The sequence below is a fragment of the Aedes albopictus genome, chromosome 2 (assembly GCF_035046485.1).
Source record: "Aedes albopictus strain Foshan chromosome 2, AalbF5, whole genome shotgun sequence".
NCBI classification, from domain to species: domain Eukaryota; kingdom Metazoa; phylum Arthropoda; class Insecta; order Diptera; family Culicidae; genus Aedes; species Aedes albopictus.
The window spans coordinates 235,825,400-235,846,664 of NC_085137.1; the positions used below are offsets into that span (position 1 = coordinate 235,825,400).

At 42.2% G+C, this 21,265-nt stretch overlaps 1 protein-coding gene across 1 annotated transcript; it reads right to left on the reverse strand.

The window, feature by feature from the left end:
• Positions 1-8,818: 8,818 nt before the first annotated feature.
• LOC109408021 (SET and MYND domain-containing protein 4) lies at positions 8,819-18,864 on the reverse strand. Its single transcript, XM_019681247.3, has 6 exons — positions 18,232-18,864; positions 17,955-18,150; positions 11,809-12,390; positions 11,596-11,748; positions 9,162-9,675; positions 8,819-9,104 (listed from the first exon to the last, which is right to left on the reverse strand). The coding sequence occupies exons 1-6, from the start codon at positions 18,530-18,532 to the stop codon at positions 8,898-8,900; spliced, it is 1,953 nt and encodes a 650-aa protein (XP_019536792.2). The 5' UTR covers positions 18,533-18,864; the 3' UTR covers positions 8,819-8,897.
• Between the last annotated feature and the right edge of the window lie 2,401 nt (positions 18,865-21,265).

Sequence of the window (21,265 nt, forward strand, 5' to 3'; positions counted from 1 at the left end):
GCTAAAAATGCCTATTATAACGTGCCAGCCGCATATCGTGAAGGGGCAAGACGTCGATTACACGATATGGAGATGCAGGGCATTATCGAGCGAGTAGTGGATGCCCCTGGGTGGATCAGCGGAATGTCCGCGGTGCCAAAGGGTAAGAACGACTTCAGGCTAGTCGTCAATATGCGGTCAGCAAATAAGGCCATAAAGAGGGAGTACTACCGGCTCCCACTGTTGGATGAAATAAAAATCAAGCTGCATGGGGCCAGATACTTCACAAAGCTTGATTTAAGTAATGCCTATTACCACCTGGAGTTAAGCAAGGAGTCTCGCGACCTGACGACGTTCTTAACCGAGAGCGGCATGTATCGTTTTACCCGACTGATGTTCGGTGTAAACTGCGCTCCGGAGATCTTCCAGAGAGAAATGTGCCGTATTCTCGAAGGCGAAGAAAATATCATCGTTTACATTGACGATGTGCTTATCTTCGCTGATTCACCCGAGCAACTTCGAAAGATCACCTGTCGCGTATTGGAAGTCTTGCGGAAGAACAACTTGACGCTTAACAAGGCGAAATGTGAGTTTGAGAAAACTCATGTAAAGTTCCTCGGACATGAGCTAGACCAGAACGGCTTCCACGTCGATGAGGCGAAAGTTAGAGATATCGAAAATTTCCGCTCACCCACTACTGGATCTGAACTGCGTAGCTTTTTGGGATTGGCTACGTACATTAGCCCATACATCGACAACTTCGCCAACATCACGCACCCGCTCTGGGCAGTGTCTTCAAGCAGGACGTGGACATGGGGACCGCAACAACAAAAGGCATTCGAGGAAATCAAACACAAAATCACTCACTGCACTACCACCTTGGGGTATTTCTCGGAACAAGACAGAACCATATTATACACCGACGCGTCACCCGACGCCCTCGGTGCGGTGCTGGTACAGCAGAAGGATGGGAACTCGCCAAGAATTATTAGCTTTGCCTCGAAGGCATTAACGTCCACTGAAAAGAAGTATGCCCAAAACCAGCGTGAGGCGCTCGGGGCGGTCTGGGCCATCGAACATTTTTCCTTCTTTTTGCTTGGAAGGCGTTTCACACTGATGACCGACGCAGAAGGGATTACTTTCATCCTCAATCGTACGCGCGAGGACTCGAAACGAGCGCTAACCCGGGCTGATGGATGGGCGCTTCGCCTTAGCCCCTACAACTACGATGTAGAGTTTGTTAGTGGGCGTGACAACATTGCCGACCCTTCGTCTAGACTTTACGTTGGGACCGATGAACCATTCGACGAGCAAAAGAGCCCCTGGGAGATAGCCTGCATCGACTCAAACAAGGATGGTTTCTTGACGGAGAATGAAATAAGGGAGGCAACTCAGAACGATCCAACACTTCAGAGAGTATGCGTATCTTTGGAATCTGGCGAGTGGACAGCAGACCTCAGTAAGTTTCAAGCCGTTGCCGATGAACTTTCCTTGAAGGATGGCTTGCTGGTTAGAAATGGATGCGCGGTAATTCCGGAGAAGTTGAGGGATCGAACTCTGGAGCTGGCTCATGATGGCCACCCTATGGTAGCCAAATTGAAAAGCATCCTGAGGGAACGTGTGTGGTGGCCGGGAATAACATCGGATGCCGAGAAATGGGTACAATCCTGCAGGACATGTGCCGTCAATGGAAAACCCGAGAAACCCACCCCTATGAGGCGGGTATTCGCACCTCAATCTGTTTGGGAGACGATTGCCCTAGATTTCAACGGGCCATACGCCAAGCACGGTGGCATATCTATTTTGGTGATTGTGGATTATCGGTCCAGATATCTTATTGCACGCCCGGTCAAATCCACAAGCTTTGACCACACTAAGCGTGTACTTGAAGATATTTTCATTAGGGAAGGCTTTCCGGCGTCAATGCGTTCCGATAACGGCCCACCGTTTAACAGCGCAGAATATAAGCAGTATTGTGCACAAAGGGGGATACAGACCGTGTTTTCCACCCCCCTATTTCCTCAACAGAATGGGATGGTGGAAAACTATATGAAGCTCATCAACCGAGCGATGGCCTCTGCTACCGACAATGGAACTAAGTTCACGGACGAGCTGCAGGCCGCTGTAAACGCACACAATGCGGCTGCCCATTCAGTAACTGGCATCCCACCGGAAGAAGTATTGATGGGCCGGAAGATCAAGCGACGTTTACCCCTCTTGGACTATCAAAAGGCTGATTTCAACGATGACACTCTGGATGCGAAGGATAGGAAAGCAAAGCTACTCGGTAAGGAAAGAGAAGATGCACGTCGGGGAGCCCGTGAATGTCGCGTAAAACCGGGCGATACTGTGATTATCGAACGCCACAGCAGAATGAAAGGAGAACCCAGATTTGACCCTCAGAAGTACACGGTGCTTAAGGAAACTAACGGAAATCTTACCTTGAGCAGCGAGGGACAAATCGTGAAAAGGCACGTTACTCAAACGAAGAAAGTTGGAAACTGGCGTAACGAGGACGATGACGGAAGCTCCGTTGATACACCAGAAAAAGAGGTCCAGCGACCGGTGAGGCAGAAGAAACAGCCGGCATATTTGCAAAATTACGTCAGAAGTGTAGGTCATGATGCATAAAATTCGTTTTTCTCCTTTTTTTCCCCTATATTAAATAAAATGTTTTCCTTTAAACGGCCGAATAAAAGAACAAGAAATATATGACAGGCAGCAACAACTGAACCTAAAATAATAAGAAGAAAACATGTATCAAAAACCTTGAGTTCCAACTAAAACTTCGAATCCCTATTTGGAATCCTCCTGCTTTACAGTCCTGGAAACTGCTATTTCTGTGGGATTTTCTTATCGTCAGGAGCGCTGCCTAATGGTATACGACGGTGTAATACGAACCAGCTTCCTCACCAAGACTATCTGTATCTATTTTATATAAACGAAAAGTCTTCTCCGACGGCTACAGCTTTGCGAAATGGATTTTCCTGGTGCGTAGACGTGAATGATGGTGAAAATTTTGATGATTAACCGATGTAAACAAACTAGCTCAATTTTTGAGCAAGTTGTTGCTGACAGCTGGTTGCAATACACGCTGAAAAGCGTCTCCCAAGTATTTGCGCGGTTTACACGATTATTACCCAACCACGAACGCTTCAACCAAGGAAGCGTGTATGCAAGCGTTTTTTTACGAAAAACACGGAAAAGCTATATAATAGCTAACGGTTCAAATTACACATTAAAATCGCCCTGAGGAAAAATACTTCATTTACACAGAATTTTTGTTTATTTTTATTTTTATGCCTATAGGATACTATAGTATTGCACGCGCGTGCATCCAAGATTTTTTTTTTCGGACGTAAGTAAAGATGCACAATAAACATAATTTAAATTAATTCCAAATCCATCATTTTCATGTGACGAGGGGGGAGATGTGTATATGCTGCACAGCCCTACACCGTTGGGGATGTGAGACGTGTCAAAGATAAACATAACACATGCTTGGTTACGTCAGTCAGCCCTTTATGGCTCGTGTCATCAACACATACATGCTACAAGCATCGTGTCCGATTGTCCATCGGACTCGGCCTCTTTCATGTTTCAGCCATCGACCAGAGTGGACGTACCTCAAAGGTGAGTAGCGGCGCTTTGTGCTGCAGCGGTTTCCGCGGGGGTCATCGGCCAAATTGCACAACTTCGATGTAAGGAAGGTTTCTTGCATCATCCACATTGAAATTCGGTCCTAATTTCAATGTTCGTTCCACATAATCGGGTAACTCGGTATCGGTCGTGTTCACTACCCATTCCGTTTCGACATTCATCTCTCTCATGTGGTTATCTTGCATTCTTGACATTTTTCGCTGCTGTGTTGCCTTCATCTTGTTGTACACTGCACTCGTTTTCTCTTCAACCATTTTCTTCACACTCTCCGCATCTGGCGCTTCGAAACTTTCTTCCACTTTTCGGCTCCATTCGTGCTTCCTTCGTTTACTGCTTCCGATTGTTCGTTTCGTGTCGGCAATCATGACGCTAAGAAGCCGGATCCTATGCTTCCGAACCACTTTCTCCAGCTCACGTTTCGATGCAGCATTCTCCAGTTGTATGTCGTTTCTTATGTTGAGACACTGCGGAATCAGTTTGCATCTTCGGCAGTTCAGAAGAAACTTCATTCGGTTGTTTGCTTTCGCCAGGTTGACCGATTCTTTCAGAAAGCGCCCAATCATGCGCCTTCCATTGACTCCGTACTTGGCCGTAATCTCTCTCTCACAATTAACAACGCAACGTACAACATAGCGAAGTTCTTGGCGAACATAATCGCAAACATAGTTGGAAAAGAGGTTTCCCACGTGCGTAACAGTTTCGAATTCGCCAACGAAGTAACAGGGTTTCATACGGACGAGGATGAAGTACTCTTCTCGTTGGACGTGGTGTCACTGTATACGAACATGCCAGTGGACTACGCACTACGATGCCTCGAAGAAAGATGGGAGGAAATTGAGAGGCACACAAACATAGACAGATCCAACTTCATTGAAACGGTAAAGTTGGTTCTGGAATCGACTTTCTTCGTATACCAGGGAGAGGTGTACGGACAGACCTTTGGAGTACCGATGGGATCTCCATTATCACCAGTGATCGCCAACGTCGTTATGGAAAAGTTGGAACAGGAGTCCATAAAAAAGCTAGAGGAAGATCACATAACCCTGAAGGTGTATCGAAGGTATGTGGATGATTGCATGTGTGTGGCAAAGCGTGAACACATCCAAAAGATCGTGGAGGTGTTCAACAGTTTCCACGATCGCCTGCAGTTCACGGTTGAGATAGAAGAGGGAGGGAAAATTAAATTCCTTGATATGATGTTAGAAAGAAATCACAACCAAATAACGACCACATGGCTTCCGAAATGCTTAAATGGAAGGTACTTGGACTACCACTCCCAAAGCCCTTTCCAGCATAAGCAAAATACCGCGATCGCCCTCTTCGATCGCGCTATTAAATTAACGTGTGTCGAAAACCGAGAAGAAGCGTTAAAACAAGCCACAAGTCTCCTCGAGAAAAACAACTATCCTCCTTGGTTTGTACAAATGGTAAAAACGAAAAGGGTACATAAACACTACAACACACTCGAAACCGAATCCCAAGTAGACCCCCTACCAAAATACGTTCCTGCGCCCTACATTCCTTGTCTTAGTGAAAAACTAAGGAAAATTTTGAAGAAAAGTAATATCACCCTTGCTTCAAAACCCCAAAATAAGGTGAAACAGAAAATCTTCAGCAAAATGAAGGATCCTGTGCCACCAGGCAAGCAGAAAAACGTGGTGTACTCCATACCATGTGGGACAGACGACAACAAGGAATACATAGGGCAAACGAAGAGGATGTTGGAAGTGAGGGTTGCGGAGCACCAAAACGACTGTAAGAAAAGAAACCCGAAGTCTGGCTTAGCAGTCCACATGATGGAGGAAGGACATGTGTTCAACTTCAACAAAACACGAATTCTGGATCGTATACAGGACCAGGCGACCAGATGTATTGCAGAGGTATTCCACATAAAAAAACGAGGAGAAGCACACACGGTGAACCTACAGCGTGAGTGTGGGAATTTCAATTCAACCTACAACGGTCTATTGGCGCAACTGAGAAAGCAACAATGAGAAATGACGTCAACCATGAGAGGAAATGACGACGAAAGAGAGAAACTTATAACGTAGACTAGGGGGGTAATGGGATATATATAGAGAAAATTGACCAAAAGAAAAATTAGTATTAATCGTCTGACGTAATTGTGAAGTAAATCAGCTGAATGTAAGTGTTGTTTGTTGAATGGTCTGTTTGTATGTGAATAGTGTTTGTAACAAATAAATGTTTTTTAGGCGTCTGATGATGGTCGAAGAGTAGTAGACCGAAACGCGTTACGCAAATAATGCTGTTTGTTGATCATTTCACCGAAAATAGCCAATCTAACTAAGCATATAAATATTGTATTTTTCACGAATAATCAGACTTTGGCGACGAAATTGAACTCGCCCTAATATGAAAACATAAACAGCAGGTAGTCGAGAACAATAAGGATGAATGTAAACATCGGTGAACCAGCTGGTTCTGTTGTGTAAACATGACCAGTTGGTGGACCGAGAACAAAAGACCTTAATGGTAAACATTGAGACGGCCGGCGAAAACTGTCACATTATCGGGCGAGTTGCAAAAACCCTGCGACTGAGATTGACAGCGAAATCGAAAGCGAAATATGAGTACGACGAAATTTATCGCACCAAAGTCTAAGTCGAAAAAAAAAACGCAATACACGTATGACAAACAATTGGCAAACTCACATTTGCACATGTTTGCCACTCGAGTACCGATCGGAGTTGCAAACATGACCAAATATTTGCTATATTGCCTTACTTGAAAAGTGCTCAATTTCAAATATCAGCAAATATTCGCCGTAACAAAGTTAGGCAAATATTTGCACAACAATGTTATTGCAAATTTATTTGGTCAGTACACGCATGACAAATAAATTTGTCAAATTTTGCCAAATATTTGCACATTTGGCAAAGCGTGTACTGAAGGCTTAAAACTTGAAAAAGTTTTATTATGCCTCTCAAGAAAAATCAGAATATGGCGATTATCTGCCTCTGGCTTCTGATATTAGCACGACAGTCACTAATCATAACAGCGTCACCAGATTTAAAAGTATATACTTCCATTATATGGGGTTTGACAGCAAGAACACTCATTCCACTGAACCACTCTTGCCGTTCGTCACAAATACATTCAAAAACATCTGTCACTTCGCGAAATCCACGTGCTTTTGTTTTTGGCGGGAACACTTTTTCTTTTGTTTTGCCTTGCGACTGTCATGCGGCGGTATGCCTTGCGAGCGTACGACCGCCGCAGGACTCTAATAAAAGATAAGCGCGACAATATTACTTTGGGATTAAATTTTGTTTTAAATAAACGAGCGTTATTTTTCAACGTCCCGCATAATCACAAACTGTAAATGCAACGTTTCTCATACTGTAGATGACTATTAACAATTGTCATTTAACCATTTTTCGAACTGTCCGAGATAACAGTAAGCTAACCATACCACGTACAGATTTGCCAGTTTGACAAATGGTAATCCGCCAAATTACAGTACAGTAGACGTTCGGTCGGTGCAAACGGTTTAACTGCAATGCTTTTTAACTGCAAGTCCGGTAAGTGCAACAATTTTGCAGTTATCGCACCGCCATCCGTCAAAATGGTGCGCCATGTTAGCCCAAATGAACAGTCGGATGAAGTTCACGTTCATTTTACGTCAGTTGATGGTTTGTCGACACTGTCAGGCGTTGCAGTTATCGGATTTTCGTTCGCTAAGTGAAACGTAAACATGTTGCAGTTATCGAACGTCTACTGTATGAGGTATAGGCGGTTAAGATAGGTTACCATAAAAAATGGCTCGTTTTCTCGAACAAATTTTTCGCAAAACAGTAAAGGATACGGTCAATTTACTATCCCGTTTTTCAAGCAATTTACTGCATGGCAAATGGTTATAGAACAGTAAAGCAATAAACCTGGAACGGAAACGAACAATGTATGTGGTATTGATGATTTATGGTCATCTATGGTATATTAAACTTATGGAATATGGTTCTATTGCATTTAAACCGTTAAAATAAAAAGTCTGTTATGCGTTCACCGGAGAATGTTTTATTAAAAAAATACTCCTTCTCGGCTATATTTCCAAAGCGCATCACTTTTGTCGCCCTCCACACATAATACTGTCCGGAATTACACGACTTTCGATGCATGCAATCCTGGATCCGGTGGCACCTACGATGATTACGGGAACTTCGTCCGGATGGGGGCGGATTCCTTTTGCGGAATCCCTTACAGTTGTACATAGTTAGGTGGAACGTGGCTCATGCTGTTGGCGAATTCTGCAATATAATAAACATTAGATGAGTTATATGTACCACCAAAAAATATGATGGAATAATCATGCAAAACTTACCCCTGTCTAATCCAGGCTGCTCCAGATACTGCTACTTGTTTATCGCAGCAAATTTTTAGTTGAGTTTCATCACACGAGTGACCTCACGAAAGATTTTGTTTTTTTTTCTGTTAAGAAACTCGTAAGAAACTGCAAACTGCAAATGTTCGGACTTTACAAATACTAATGTGTGCAACAGTTTGGCTAACTGTTAAATTTATGTTACATACAGTGATATTCACATGTATAAGTGTGTTGCGCAAACATAATCACAAACCATTTGAGAAATGATCATTTCATATTCTCACCATGTCTCACAAGTTTTCATCGCTATAATATCTGATAATGTTTTCGCAGTAGGGTATCGCGCTACTTAAGCGGTGGCTTCTATATTCGTCTGTTTTCCACTATAACTCAGTCAATTTTGAACCAATTGACTTGAAATGTTGTACACGGGTAGATACTATGCCTATCTCACCACATTCCAAAAGTTGTGTCAATTGGTTCAAATTTGACTGAGCTATAGTAGAAAACAGACGAATATAGAAGCCACCGCCCAAGTGGCGCGATTCCCTATAACATACTGTTACAAATTGGTGTGCGTTACTTAGAGCGTTCCTGATGGTCAGATGCAAGGAGTTTCATAGTTTTCAACAGAAAAGTACCTGGTTGTGGTATAGTAACATTAACAGAAACAGGAGATATACTGTTTGGAACTTAATCCAAAATGTAATTTTCTATGCGGGGTGGTAGAAGTAAGTACATCTATGGCAATAACAACTGATGAAATTTTGTAAATTTACCGGATAAAAGCAGAAGAGATTGTGAACCAGTATGGCAAGGAATACTATACAAACTAAACCAGATTGTTGATATTTGAATTTTACTATATTTATTGTAGAATTGAAACAGAATAACCAACGCATACTCAAAATAAAAATTACTTCTTAGTAACCATTCTCACAAAACGGTTTCCGAATTCTAGCATGCAGGATCGTAATCCTTGCTGGCACAAATGGTAATCTCGATACGGCGGTACTAGAACTTCATCCAAAGTATTCATCATTTCCACGTACTTTTTAAGCGCATACTCATATTCTCCAGCATCATGCAATTTAGTAGCTGACTTGAACAGCATATCAGTATCCTGAAAAGAAATGGAAAATTTGAATCTGGTCTTTGCCATTTTCGAACATTCACTCACCTGCAACGATTTAAGGCCTTTCATGATATTGGTATGTTCTCCGCACTCGGTGCACTGTACCATGAACTCGTTGATTTCGGCGGGAATTTCCAGAACGTTTGAGCAGATCTTTCCGCCATCGCATTTGAAGCGCAAAACGTTAGAATCCATGTCGTTAAACTTCGGCCAATTCTCCGAGCACGCTCGACAATTGCACGTGAACTTGTACTGGTTTAGTAGCGTGTTGCGACGCTCTTCACGGGAAACCTGGGTAAATAGGGGTCCGTAGTTTTCCGCGACCATCGATCCGGCTGCGATGCCTTTGACGGTTCGAACGCACACCGAATTTCCCTTGTAGTAGCGCGTTACACCGGGTTCACAGGAGTGGTTGAACAGAGCCAGTGTTGGATAGAGTCCGCCACCGATGAAGGTAGATTTTCCGATGTCACGTTCGTTTTCCCGTTGAAGTTCGGAGATTTCGTGAGCGTTGTATTGTAGGAGCTGCAAGTTGTGCAACAGGAGCCCTCCAATGAAGCTGTAAGATAATAGATGAGGTTCAAGTTCGTGAATATTTTCTCACAAATCTCTGTGTAAAGTGATAGTACACGTAAATTGCGCTACATATAATGATATGCGTAGCAGAGGATGAGGATGAGCTGCTGAATTAATCAAGATGAGCTTAAAGAATTGTCCACCTGTCGGCATCGCTAAATAGTCAGGATCTTGAAAGCTGCGCAGCTATCGGAGGATTCGTCTACGAATAGTGACACGGGAGACGAAAATACCTCTCAAAAGTGGAGAAATTTGTGTTCCTGTTTTTCTTACCAACGGTAGACATTTGTGAGTCGTGAAATACGGAGGTGTATCATCAAGGAAAGCCGTGTGAGCTATAAGCTCTAGAAGAAAATGTGTACAAATCGCTCATAATATCGTCGGCTAAGGAAGATCGGGTAACCATCCCCGGTCGGAGCTTTGGTCGTATACGTATGCTGACAGGGAATGGAGGTTTGCTCCGGCAAACTTACTGGATCACTGCAGACAGTAAACCGGGGAGTTTGTGTTTGGACCTGCAAGCCAGCCGTAAAAAAACAAGCACTGAAAACTCAACAAGAGAATATGAACCAAACCAACGACAACGACCACAGCAAACAAAAACGACTTGCGATTGGAAACTCGGTAGGTGGAATTGCAGATCTCTCAATTTCATCGGGAGCACCCGTATACCTGCTTTGTAGCACTACATGAGGTGCGTTGGACATGATCAACGGTGCGAACGTTTCGAGGTAACCATACCATCTACCAAGGGCGGATTCTTAGCGCATCACGAACGCGAGTGCAATAGCTGCCCAAAACACGATGTCAAGATCATCCATCATCGGCTAATCGATTTCGCCGCCTCTAAGAACATGGCCATACGTTATGCCTTATGCCTGCTGTTCAACATAACCTTGGAAGATATTATGCGACGAGCCGGGCTCAACAGTCGATATGACATGGATTTTATTGCTAGAATATTTGGAACGGTGGCAGAACTGTACACCCGCCTTAAACGTGAAGCAGCGAAAGTCAGACTAATGGTGAACGCATCGAAAACGAAGTACATGCTGGCGAGTGGAACCACGAACGGCAGAGCAAGCCTAGGCAGCAGTGTTACGATAGACGGGGACACTTCAGAGGTGGTTGAGGACTTTGTCTACCTCGGGTTTCTATTGTCGGCAGACAACAACGTTAACCGCGAAATAAGAAGGCGCATCATCAGTGAAAGTCAGGCCTACTATGGGCGCCACAAGAATCTGCGGTCGAAAAAGATTCTAACTAGCACCAAATGTACCATGTACAAAACGCTGATAGGACCGGTATTTCTCTACGGGCATGAGACCTGGACTATGCTCGAGGAGGACATGAAAGCACTCGAAGTGTACGAGCGGCGGGTACTCAGGAACATCTTCGGCGGTGTGCTGGAGAACGGTGTATGGCGGCGAAGAATGAACCACGAGCTCGCTGCACTCTACGGCGAACCTAGCATCCGGAAGGTAGCAAAAGTTGGAAGAATACGCGATGGGCGGGACATGTTGTGAGAATGCCGGAAAACAACCCTACAAAGCTGGTGTTCGCAAGAGATCCTTTTGGTATAGGAAGACCTGTAGGGCAGCGTGGGCCGGGGCCGAGCGATCTGGCAAGTGTGGGACACAACCAAGGATGGAGGACTGCAGCCATGAACCGAGTGTTGTGGCGACGAATTGTTGATTCAGTTTTATTATGAATCGTCGGCTAGGACCACTGGTCCTCTACAATAATGAGACCTGGACCGACCGTGTTCAAGGAGGACATGCAAGCAATGTGAGCGACGTGTAAGGTAAGGAAGTTATTTGAAGATGTCCAGAAGAACTGGATTGCACAGTTGTAACAGCGAACCTAGCGATTTCTTGTGAAGTGTTTCGAGCTGATGACCTACCTTTCTGTTTCTTTAGTTTTATAAAATCCACCAAGAGATAGGCAGGCGTTCAGCAAAGTTGCCATCAGTGTTCGTTGGAAGTAATCCTCCGGGGTACGCTTATCTTCATGAGTTACCAATTTGAACACTTTTCTGTAATCGTCGTTGTTCAATCTGCAAAAAAGAAGAAAGTGTTAATATTCTAGTTCGTATGATTGAAAACGACCAACTCACTTATCCGTAACCTCACTAGTTAAACCATCAAATTCCTGTCGTAGGCCCATGAAATACTCCTCTGACTTTTGAGTGATCATCCTGAGTGCCATGTGACAAGTGATGGAAGCTCCTGACCTCCAAAATATTGGCAGAAAGCCACACTCATACTGGTGGTAGCTTGAGTTGGCCTTTTTCTCGCAAGCTTCGGAACAAAATATGACGTCGGAGCATTTTGGACAACAAACTGGAATCGTAACACGTTTGAAGCACGTGCTACAGTGAGACAAACTGTACTCTTCCAGTAGTACGGAAACGTGAGGCTTCTCCAGCAGGATTATCGTGTTAGGTTTGAAGTCCGTATTGGTCTTGGCAAATCGACCTTCCTCCTGGCTGTAATCGAAGTATAGTCCTTTCTCGACGTAATGCTCGGGATGGGGTGGATTTTTGGGTTCGGCTGGATTGGCCTTCTTAGCCTTTGCTAGCTTTGCCTCAGCTTCGATGTTCTTTGGTAGCAGCTTGATCATGATTTGGGCATCTCGTTCAAGCTTTTGTCGGCGTTCCAGTGGCAGCTTGCAGTCGTCCAATGCTGGAAGTGTGTCCCTGGAATGCATGTGGTGTGTAGTTTTTAGTTAACAAATTCGTAACACACATCTTTCAAAAGATTTTGAAAACTCATTATTTTGAATAGTTTATTTGGGATAACATTTCCATACAAATTTTTATGCAATTAAAAGCAGCATTGAATACTGTTTTTGGATGTACGTATTTGAATAGCCTGCTTTACGAATACGGAACAGTTTTTCATATCTTGGGTTATCCTAGGTGGTTCAAACTGTCCTAAAATTCACTTCTTGAAATTTAAAGAAGTAATTACACGTGTATCTTAAAAACTCCAAGTCATCCAAAATAACATGGAATTCAGTTCTTCGCAGGTCTATACTCGTAACAGTAGTCATACTCTCAGGGCCGAATTTACATATGTCTCCATATGTCTTGGTCTGGTATCTGAGGGTATACTTTTACTAAATAAATGTAAAAGTAGGGGAAAACACAATGCCAATGAATTAAATGCTTTGGCTGTTAAACCCCCCATTACCGACGCTTCATACACTAGGCGCCCCTCCGCCTTTTGCCGAAATTGGGAAAAACCTCTTCCTCGGTGCCACTTCTGTGCACGGGTCTGGTATACAGATTGCATGCCATTATTCCAAAAAATATTTGGTACCGGTTGTGCATTATGATGACCACGGAAACCCTAGAACCATATGCTGCTATAGAATGTAGTATGGCTCAAAATTCAGGAGTTTTCACCAGTACATATACAATTTAAACAAACGTCATGCTAAGAGCTAAAACCCCTGGATTTTAATATGAATTCCTCCAGGGACGCCTTCAGAAATCATCCAGGTATTTCTTGTGAACTTCTACAGTGCTTACTTCTGGTATTCCTCCAGGAATTTCTTTTTCGTGAATTCCTCCATAGACGTCTTGTTTCAGGACTTGATCCAAGAAATGCTTCAAGAATTCCTCCACGATTCCTTCAAGAATTCCTCAAGGATTTCATCAGACATTCCTCTGGGAATTTCTCCTGGGATATCTTTAGAGGTTTCTTCAGTGATTGTTCCAGTGTCTGTCGACAATTCCTATAGGAATTTTTCCAAGGATTCCCATAGGAATTTCACTTGAGATCATTTGAGGTGTTTCTGCAGTATCCTTCAGATATTTCTTAGAGATTTCCCTATATTCATTCAAGTATACCAAGGTTGCAACCATTCATTTGCAAAAAATTACATTCATTTGCCATTATCTCAGTTCAGAAGCATGCTATCGAAAAACAATGTATGGATGAATTTAACCTTGTAGTTTTATCTGAAAGTTTGGCGAATAACATTGAGGTCGCACACGCATTCCAAAGTCGTGAGCGAGCTGTGAATGCAACTTTCCACAGCGTGAATGAAATTTTCATTCACCGCGTGGAGAGTTGCCTTCACAGCTCGCTCACGACTTTGGTATACGTTTGCGACCCCAATGCTATTCGGCAAACTTTCAGATAAAACTACAAGGTTAAATTCATCCATACATTGTTTTTCGATAGCATGCTTCTGAACTGAGATAATGGCAAATGAATGTAAATCTTTGCAAATGAATGGTCGCAACCTTGAAGTATACCTTCAAGAATCCCGCTAGAGATTACTCCAATAACTGCATCTGGAATTATTTGAAGTGTTTCTGTAAAAAAATCTTCCAGGAATTCTTTCGGAAAATTTAACCAGATTCCAGGGATTTATATAGAAATTCTTCCAGGAATTCGTTAAAAGCTCTCTTGGAATTTCATTAGGAATTTCTCATGGGATTGCTTCCGAGATTACTCATGGGGTTTCTTCAGGAATTCTTCCAGGTATTCCTCCAAGAATTCCTTTTGAAATTCTTTCAGGAACAATTTAAAGATTATTTTAAAAGTTCCTGCAAAGATTCCTTGAGGATTTTTTCTTGGGATTTCTTCAGAAATTCTTTCGGGAGCTCCCCCAGACCCAGGAAGTCCTCCAGGAATTGTTTAGGGTTTTCCTTAGGAATTCCTTGGTATCGGGATTTCTCATGAGGTTTTTACAGGAATTTCAGGAACTGCTACAGGGGTTCCTCCAGGAGTTGCTCCATGAACTTTTCTTAGAATTCCTTCAGGATTTCTCCAAAAATTCTTTCTGCGATTTCTTCAGTACTCCTGGAATTTCTTCAGAAACACTTCCTGAGATTTCTTCAGGAATGCCTCCTGGGATTGCTTCTAGGAATTCTTCAAAGGATCCCTACAGAAATTCCTCCAGGAGTTCTTCCAGGGATTCCTCTAAGAATTGCTCCAGGGATTCTTCAGAGAATTCTTGTAGGGATTCCTCTTACAATTCCTGTATGAATTCCTCCAGATTTTTTTCTGCAGGGATTTTTTCAGGAACTCCTCCAGGATTCCTTTAAAGATTCCTCCAGGAATTCCTCCAGGGATTCCTCCTGAAATTGCCCTAATGATTCTTCAAGGAATTCCTCTCGGAATTCTTCCAGGTATTCCTCCATGGATTTTTTTAGGGATTCCTCGAGGAATTCCTCCAGGGATTCCTCCAAAGATTCCTCCAAGAATTCCTATGGGGATTCTTTCGGAAATTTCGGCAGGGATTCCGTCAGGAATTCTTTTGAATATACCTTCAGGAATTTCTCGCTAGAGATTCCGCCAGGAACTTTTACGGGCATGTCTTCAAGGAATTCTTCCAGGAATTCTCCAACAATTTCTCAAAGGTTTTCGCAGGCACTCCCCTAGGAAATTTTCTACAGAATTCTCTAGGGATTGGTCTAAGGATTCCTCTAGGCATTCCTCCAGGTATTCCTTCAGGCATTCGCTTCGTAAATTCCTCCAGGCAATTTCTTCAGAATTTCCTCCAAGAATAGGAAGCATGCAGCTGCGGTTATGCTAAAGTGCCGGTAGTGGCGCATTTCTGATAAATGCGGTAAACGTGATAACAGTGTAAACAAGCAGAAAAGTTTGCGCTACGGAATCATAGACGGCGCTCGTGTTCCATGTGTTTTTCACATATACAGCGGCGCCGCCTGGCACCTATCCACTCGAAACATCATGCGCAACACGGGTGGAAAATGCCAGTCAGGAAAAAGAAAGTAAACAGCTTGAAATTTGTATGGTGATGTAATCAATTCTCTGTTACTGCAATGAATCCAGAAGAAACGCGTAGGGATAATGATTTTGTTTCTAATTTGCAACTTTTTGCCCCAAGGCACAAAACGCTACGATGCGGAACAAGTGCAAGCCAGCGATTTGTCCATACAAGAAAAATGATTTTACTTTTAATGTGGTGGCGCCATCTCTGAGAAAAACAAGCTTTGATTTCTTACTATTGTTCCATGAGTTCTTTAAGGAATCCCTCCAGCAATATCTATAGAAATTTCTCATAGATGTTCTCTGGGAAATCCTTCAGGGATTCCTTCCGAAATTCCTCCATGAATTCTTCCAGGTATTCCTCCAGGAGTTCCTACAGATATTTCTCCAAGAATTCCTTCAGGGATTCTTTTAGGAATTCATCCAGGAATTCCTACAGTAATTCGAACGGGAATTCTCCCACGCATTCCTTCCTCCTCAAATTTTTCCAGGAATTACCCCAGGAATTTCTCCATTAATTCCTCAGGAATTTCTTAAGATATTCCAACAGCAATTCTCCCGAAATTTCTTCAAACATCATGCAGGTTTTTTTTTAGAAGTTCTTTCAGGATTTTTGCTAGGAGAGTAACTCTCGTTGAGACCGGCTCACTATTTACACCTTGTCTTAAGAAAGGCTTAAAGTGGCGGTGGTGATTTTGTGAAAGTCCTCACAAAAACGGTAAGAAAAATGCATTAGCCCAAGTAACCACAAGCATTAAATCATTGCACTAATTAGACTGAATATTCGCGAATTACTGCATTTCGCATTGCAAAGGTTGATAATATTCTAGACCAATATTTGAAAAGGGCGTAACAGCCATTTTGAATTTCTGCTTCCCCCGTTCCTCCTAGGCTTACCCCCCATTATTCATGAAATCTTTTACCAGTACCAGATAGATCTGACTCCCCTCTATCTGTTAACGGGAAAAGTTTGCATACAAATATTGAAATACGCCCAGGAGGGACGGAACAAGTGAGAATTTGCAATGGTTGTTCCGCCCTTTTCAAATGTTAGTCTAGTATTTATCAGTGATTTATCAGAATGTGATTACAGGGATCTTTTACACATGACACAGTCGTTTTGCCCTCTACTGCAATGATTGAGACAGAAGAACTGTTTCCTATAAGTTAATGAAATATATGTTGTTATCACTGCAGCAGAAACACTCCAAGGCGCCAGCGCGTATGAAACTCATCTAGCGGTCTTCAGCACTTCTGGTTCGACTCCCGACCCGGCAACAAAAAAAAAATATGGTTACAACATTCATGTGTGGGGGCATTAGGTACCGTCGATAACGAAACTTTGCTAAAATTAGATTTTTGTTTTGGTTTTTCGTGTTGCACATGCATTTATGTTACTTTAGCAATGGCTGTCAACGTGCTGCAATATGTGGCACTAATTTGATTTTAGTGGGGCGCTTTTCGACATTGATATTGCATTTATGAGGTGTTTAAAGTAATGCAGCATTATATTCACAATTTTAAATATCACTATCTGGCTAATTACCGTATTACCCCGCTAATACGACACCGACTGTTGTCGAATAACCGGGGTAAACATTTAATTCGACAAACTGGTCAGCCTACACCACCATGCTCATTGAAATTCGGCAACTCTATTTTTGTTTTTGTTTTGATTTCCGGATTTGTTGTGAAACATAATTTCAACAGATATTGCGGTGATGCGAATGAAAAGCTCATTCTTTCTACGATTGTTGCCATCCTCAGTTCATTCCGGTTGGTCTCCAGGCGGTTTGGGTGTCGAATAGCACCAACTCCGAACTTCCGGAATTAGCGGCTGCAAGAGGAGCTGCTGCGGGTGCGAGTATAAGCGCAATATCAAACTGTTTTGCATTTACAGTGTACATCGCTGTGACATTTGAGCACTTTTTAATTCAACACTTGTCGAATAAGCGGGGTACGAATTAAAAAGTGTCGTATTAAAACGTGTCGAATAAACGGGGTAAGACGCAAGAAATGCAAGAATGCAAGAAAATACGGCTTCGTGGTTACTTGGGTGGTTACTCAAATCGATGGACCGTTAATTAGAGCGACAACAATTGTTGCGGACCTATTATTCTTGAATATGTTCTTGGTATGTACCTAGTAGTGAATACTTCTGAATAAATTACCAGCTTAAACCTTGATTGTTCTTCTCAAATGGTTCTTGATAAAATTTCGGATTCTAAAGTAAGATCTGAGGAGTCCTTGCATTCACTTAGTGAAATTGCTGACAAGTTTTTCAAAGAAATTCTCAGTGAGAAAAAAATCTAAAAATTCATTCAAGGTGAATTTCCATCCATATAACAATATATGGGTGTCAATCTGTAAACCTATTCTACATACAAAAATCTATCATCGATGTTTTTTTTTCATGTTAATTTGTGTTTCATACCATACCTGGTGCAAATTTTCGCATGTTTTTGTTCACCTACTTAAATTAATTTTGACAAGTTTCAACTATTTGACTTACTTGAAACACTGCAGAGCTTTGACGTGGTCCTTCTTGCCCAGATAGCACCTCGCCTTTCGCTCCGTAAGTTTGTACATGAGATCCTTCGGGTAGTTGTGATCGATCGCCCGTTGAATGTCTTTCAAAGCTTGATCATACTTTTCCAAATGGTAGAGCGCCGCGGATCGATTCGCCAGAATGATTGCCCTTTCCGCTTCTAAAATTACGCACGTATGCATGAAAGGCATCGCATATTTGAGGTTATGTGCAGGAATCCAATTGAATCACAACCACCTACCATTGCTTTCCGGTGTAGCCAAATAGCACAAGTTGTAATGAGCCAGAGCTTCGGTCCAACTTTCCTTCTGAAAAGCCTTATTCCCCAGATTCTTGTATTCCAGCGATCGCTCCAGGTTTTTCCCCTTGAACTCACGTGCGAGCTCAAGCTCGCTCACGATCGATTTTAGTGCATTTATGAACTCGAACCGCTTCTCGTCACTTTCCAGCTGGGCAAAATCGTTGAACTCGTTCGGGCCGATGCCGTTGCGCATGGTTTCGCAATACTTTTGGAAGAATCCATCCTTTTTGTAGGTTTCCATTTGAAGACGGGTGAAAATGTACTAGCACGGGCAAAAATGGCGACCGGGAAAATTTTCCACGCAGGTCCGTATGCGGTGAAAATGTAACTACGATTGACGAAGTAAGATGTTCACCGTGCTTCGTGAAGGCCGTCGTGATATTCACGGCGGTCGAAGTTTTCCGAGCAGTCACGTGCTAGTTCGCACGAATGTTTGTTGTAGTTCATCAGGCATCGTTTGGGGCGTGGATGCATCCTATCGAATGCTGTGTTTTGACTCTAAGGCACATGCGCATTCAGATAATTTATTTGAGGCAACCAAACCACTAGGTGAAATGAAATAGAGGTATAAGTTGTATAATGTACTTTTGAACTAAAATAAATTCTTAAGCATTATCTGATTCTGTATAATAAATGCTAGGCATGTATCAGTAGGTCGGCTCTACAGGGTGCGTGCGGTAATTTTGCACTAGCCTTCAAACAGGAATATTTCATCAAAGGGTTGCAATAAAAATAAAAATCCCACATCATCAAATGCCCATATAGCCGAGGCGGTAAACGCACGGGTATTCAGCATGACCATGCTGAGGGTGACGGGTTCGATTCCCGGTCGGTTCAGGATCTTTTCGTAAAGGAAATTTCCCTGACTGCCTTGGGCATAGAGTATCTTCGTGCCTGCCACACGATATACACATGCAAAATGGTCATTGGCAGCGGAAGCTCTCAGCTAATAACTGTGGAAGTGCTCATAGAACACTAAGCTGAGAAGCAGGCATTGTCCCAATGAGGACGTTACGCTAAGAAGAGAGAGAGAGAGATCATCAAATGCACCACATTTCTAGTGAGCTGTGAAAAATATAAAATCATTAATAATCAAAAACGTGGTTGTATGAGAAAATATTTTCAGATCCTATGTTTTACACTAGCACGCCCAATAACATTTCGGGTTCAACTATTTGTTGTGTAAATAAGACGAAATCAGTAAAATGTAATGTGTAAAAGCCCGATAATGATACACGAGACGTAATGATCATTTTATCATTTATCATTTATTGTGTTTGTTTTCATCGGACAACATGGTCAAATGAAATAGATTAATACTAGGTCTTAGGTGCTAATAGTCTATTTTATGAAATGACAACAGTGTTGATATTGATATTAACACTCACGGGCTTGGGCGCAACCTCCTGTCAAATTTTCATTCATGAAATGAGCGATCAGCTGATCCGAAACGTCTCGTAAAATGGCTCATTAAAAATATGGGTTCTGCTCAAGCGTTGTCGGAAGGAGTCAATTGAAAAATTAAAATCAAAAACATTATAGGCTAGACGGAAATCACTACAAATCGAGTTTATCGGATCATTCGCTGCATAATCAGTATTCCTCGATGTTACCTGTATAGGTTGTCTTGTCCTTAATACACGCTCTGGAGCATACAGTTGAACGCGCTCAAGCAAAGCAGGACAATCAATCTCGTTTCGAATTATCTTCGCACCATAGAAGCTCCACACAGCACCACACAGCTCTAGTAACATAGGGTGGCAAGTTCAACGGATCACGCCAAGGCAGATTCCTCAGGGCGTATCGGACAAACCTTCGTTGTACTGGTTCTAACCTTGCAACCCAGACCGCCTCGTACGGTAAAGTGACCAGATGATCGGAGCTCCAACGCGGGACATTGATTTGGAAAGATGCATAGTAAGGTGAAATCATGATCTTTTTTTTTGTTGTTAACGAATACGTATCGATTTTTTTTCGTTCGTAGAATACGAAGCACTCATTTCTTCTGCCAAGCGTATCTTTCTGCGTTGTGAGTTTCGCAGAAGTGGGACAAACTCATAAAAAAAATCTAGTCTTCAAAAGAAACCTGATAATTAAATCTAGCTGTCAAAAATGGTTTTAATATTTCAACTCTCAATTGCTTTTAAAATTAAAATTAAGGTGGTTCAAACTTCGTATACAACTGAAACAAAAATCGTTTATTACAGCATTTTTGCCTGACAAGCATGACGTGAACTTTACAAATTTTTTCAAGTTATTATTACCCTCAAAGAGCCTGAAAATGTTAACCAATCTTGCTTCTGCTTGTCCAATTTTGTCATTTGCGAGCTATTTCCTTAAGTAGCTCGGATGCTTCTCTGACAACATTGATTAACTTATTGGATGAATTTAAAGTTGAAGGATTCGTCATTGGCAAATTCGTCGTCATCAGAAATTCGAAAGCAGTTTTCTCACTCAAAACTTGAATGATTGCATTGAAAATGTATTCTCTGTACCCCATTCTGCACCCGCAATACAGGGAATACATTTTCATTGCCGAAATTTCATCTTTGAACGAGAAAACTGCTTTCGAATTTTCAATGATGACGATTTTGTCAATGACGAATCATTCAACCTTAATTTACGAGTGTACTCGTTTGAACCGCCTGCCAGTCAATAAGTTTTGATATTCACCCATTTGAAAAAAATAACAGTCAAAATAAAATTCCGATAAAAGTTTACTATACTGGGCTTGGAAAGATTTTAACTTCGGGCAACGATATCCCTCCAGATTTTTCATCTGACTGTACGCAGTGCGCACTTACATAGTAATAAAAGTAGTTTTCTACCCTGAAGTTTAAACTTGAGACAGTTTCGTCTACTACTTTTGTAATTGTGCTCTTGTCACTCTCTATTTTCTTCACCGAACTGTATAACTGACTGTGCATAAAATCAATCAAATATTAAATTTTTTTTCTTCAAAAATAAAAAAAAA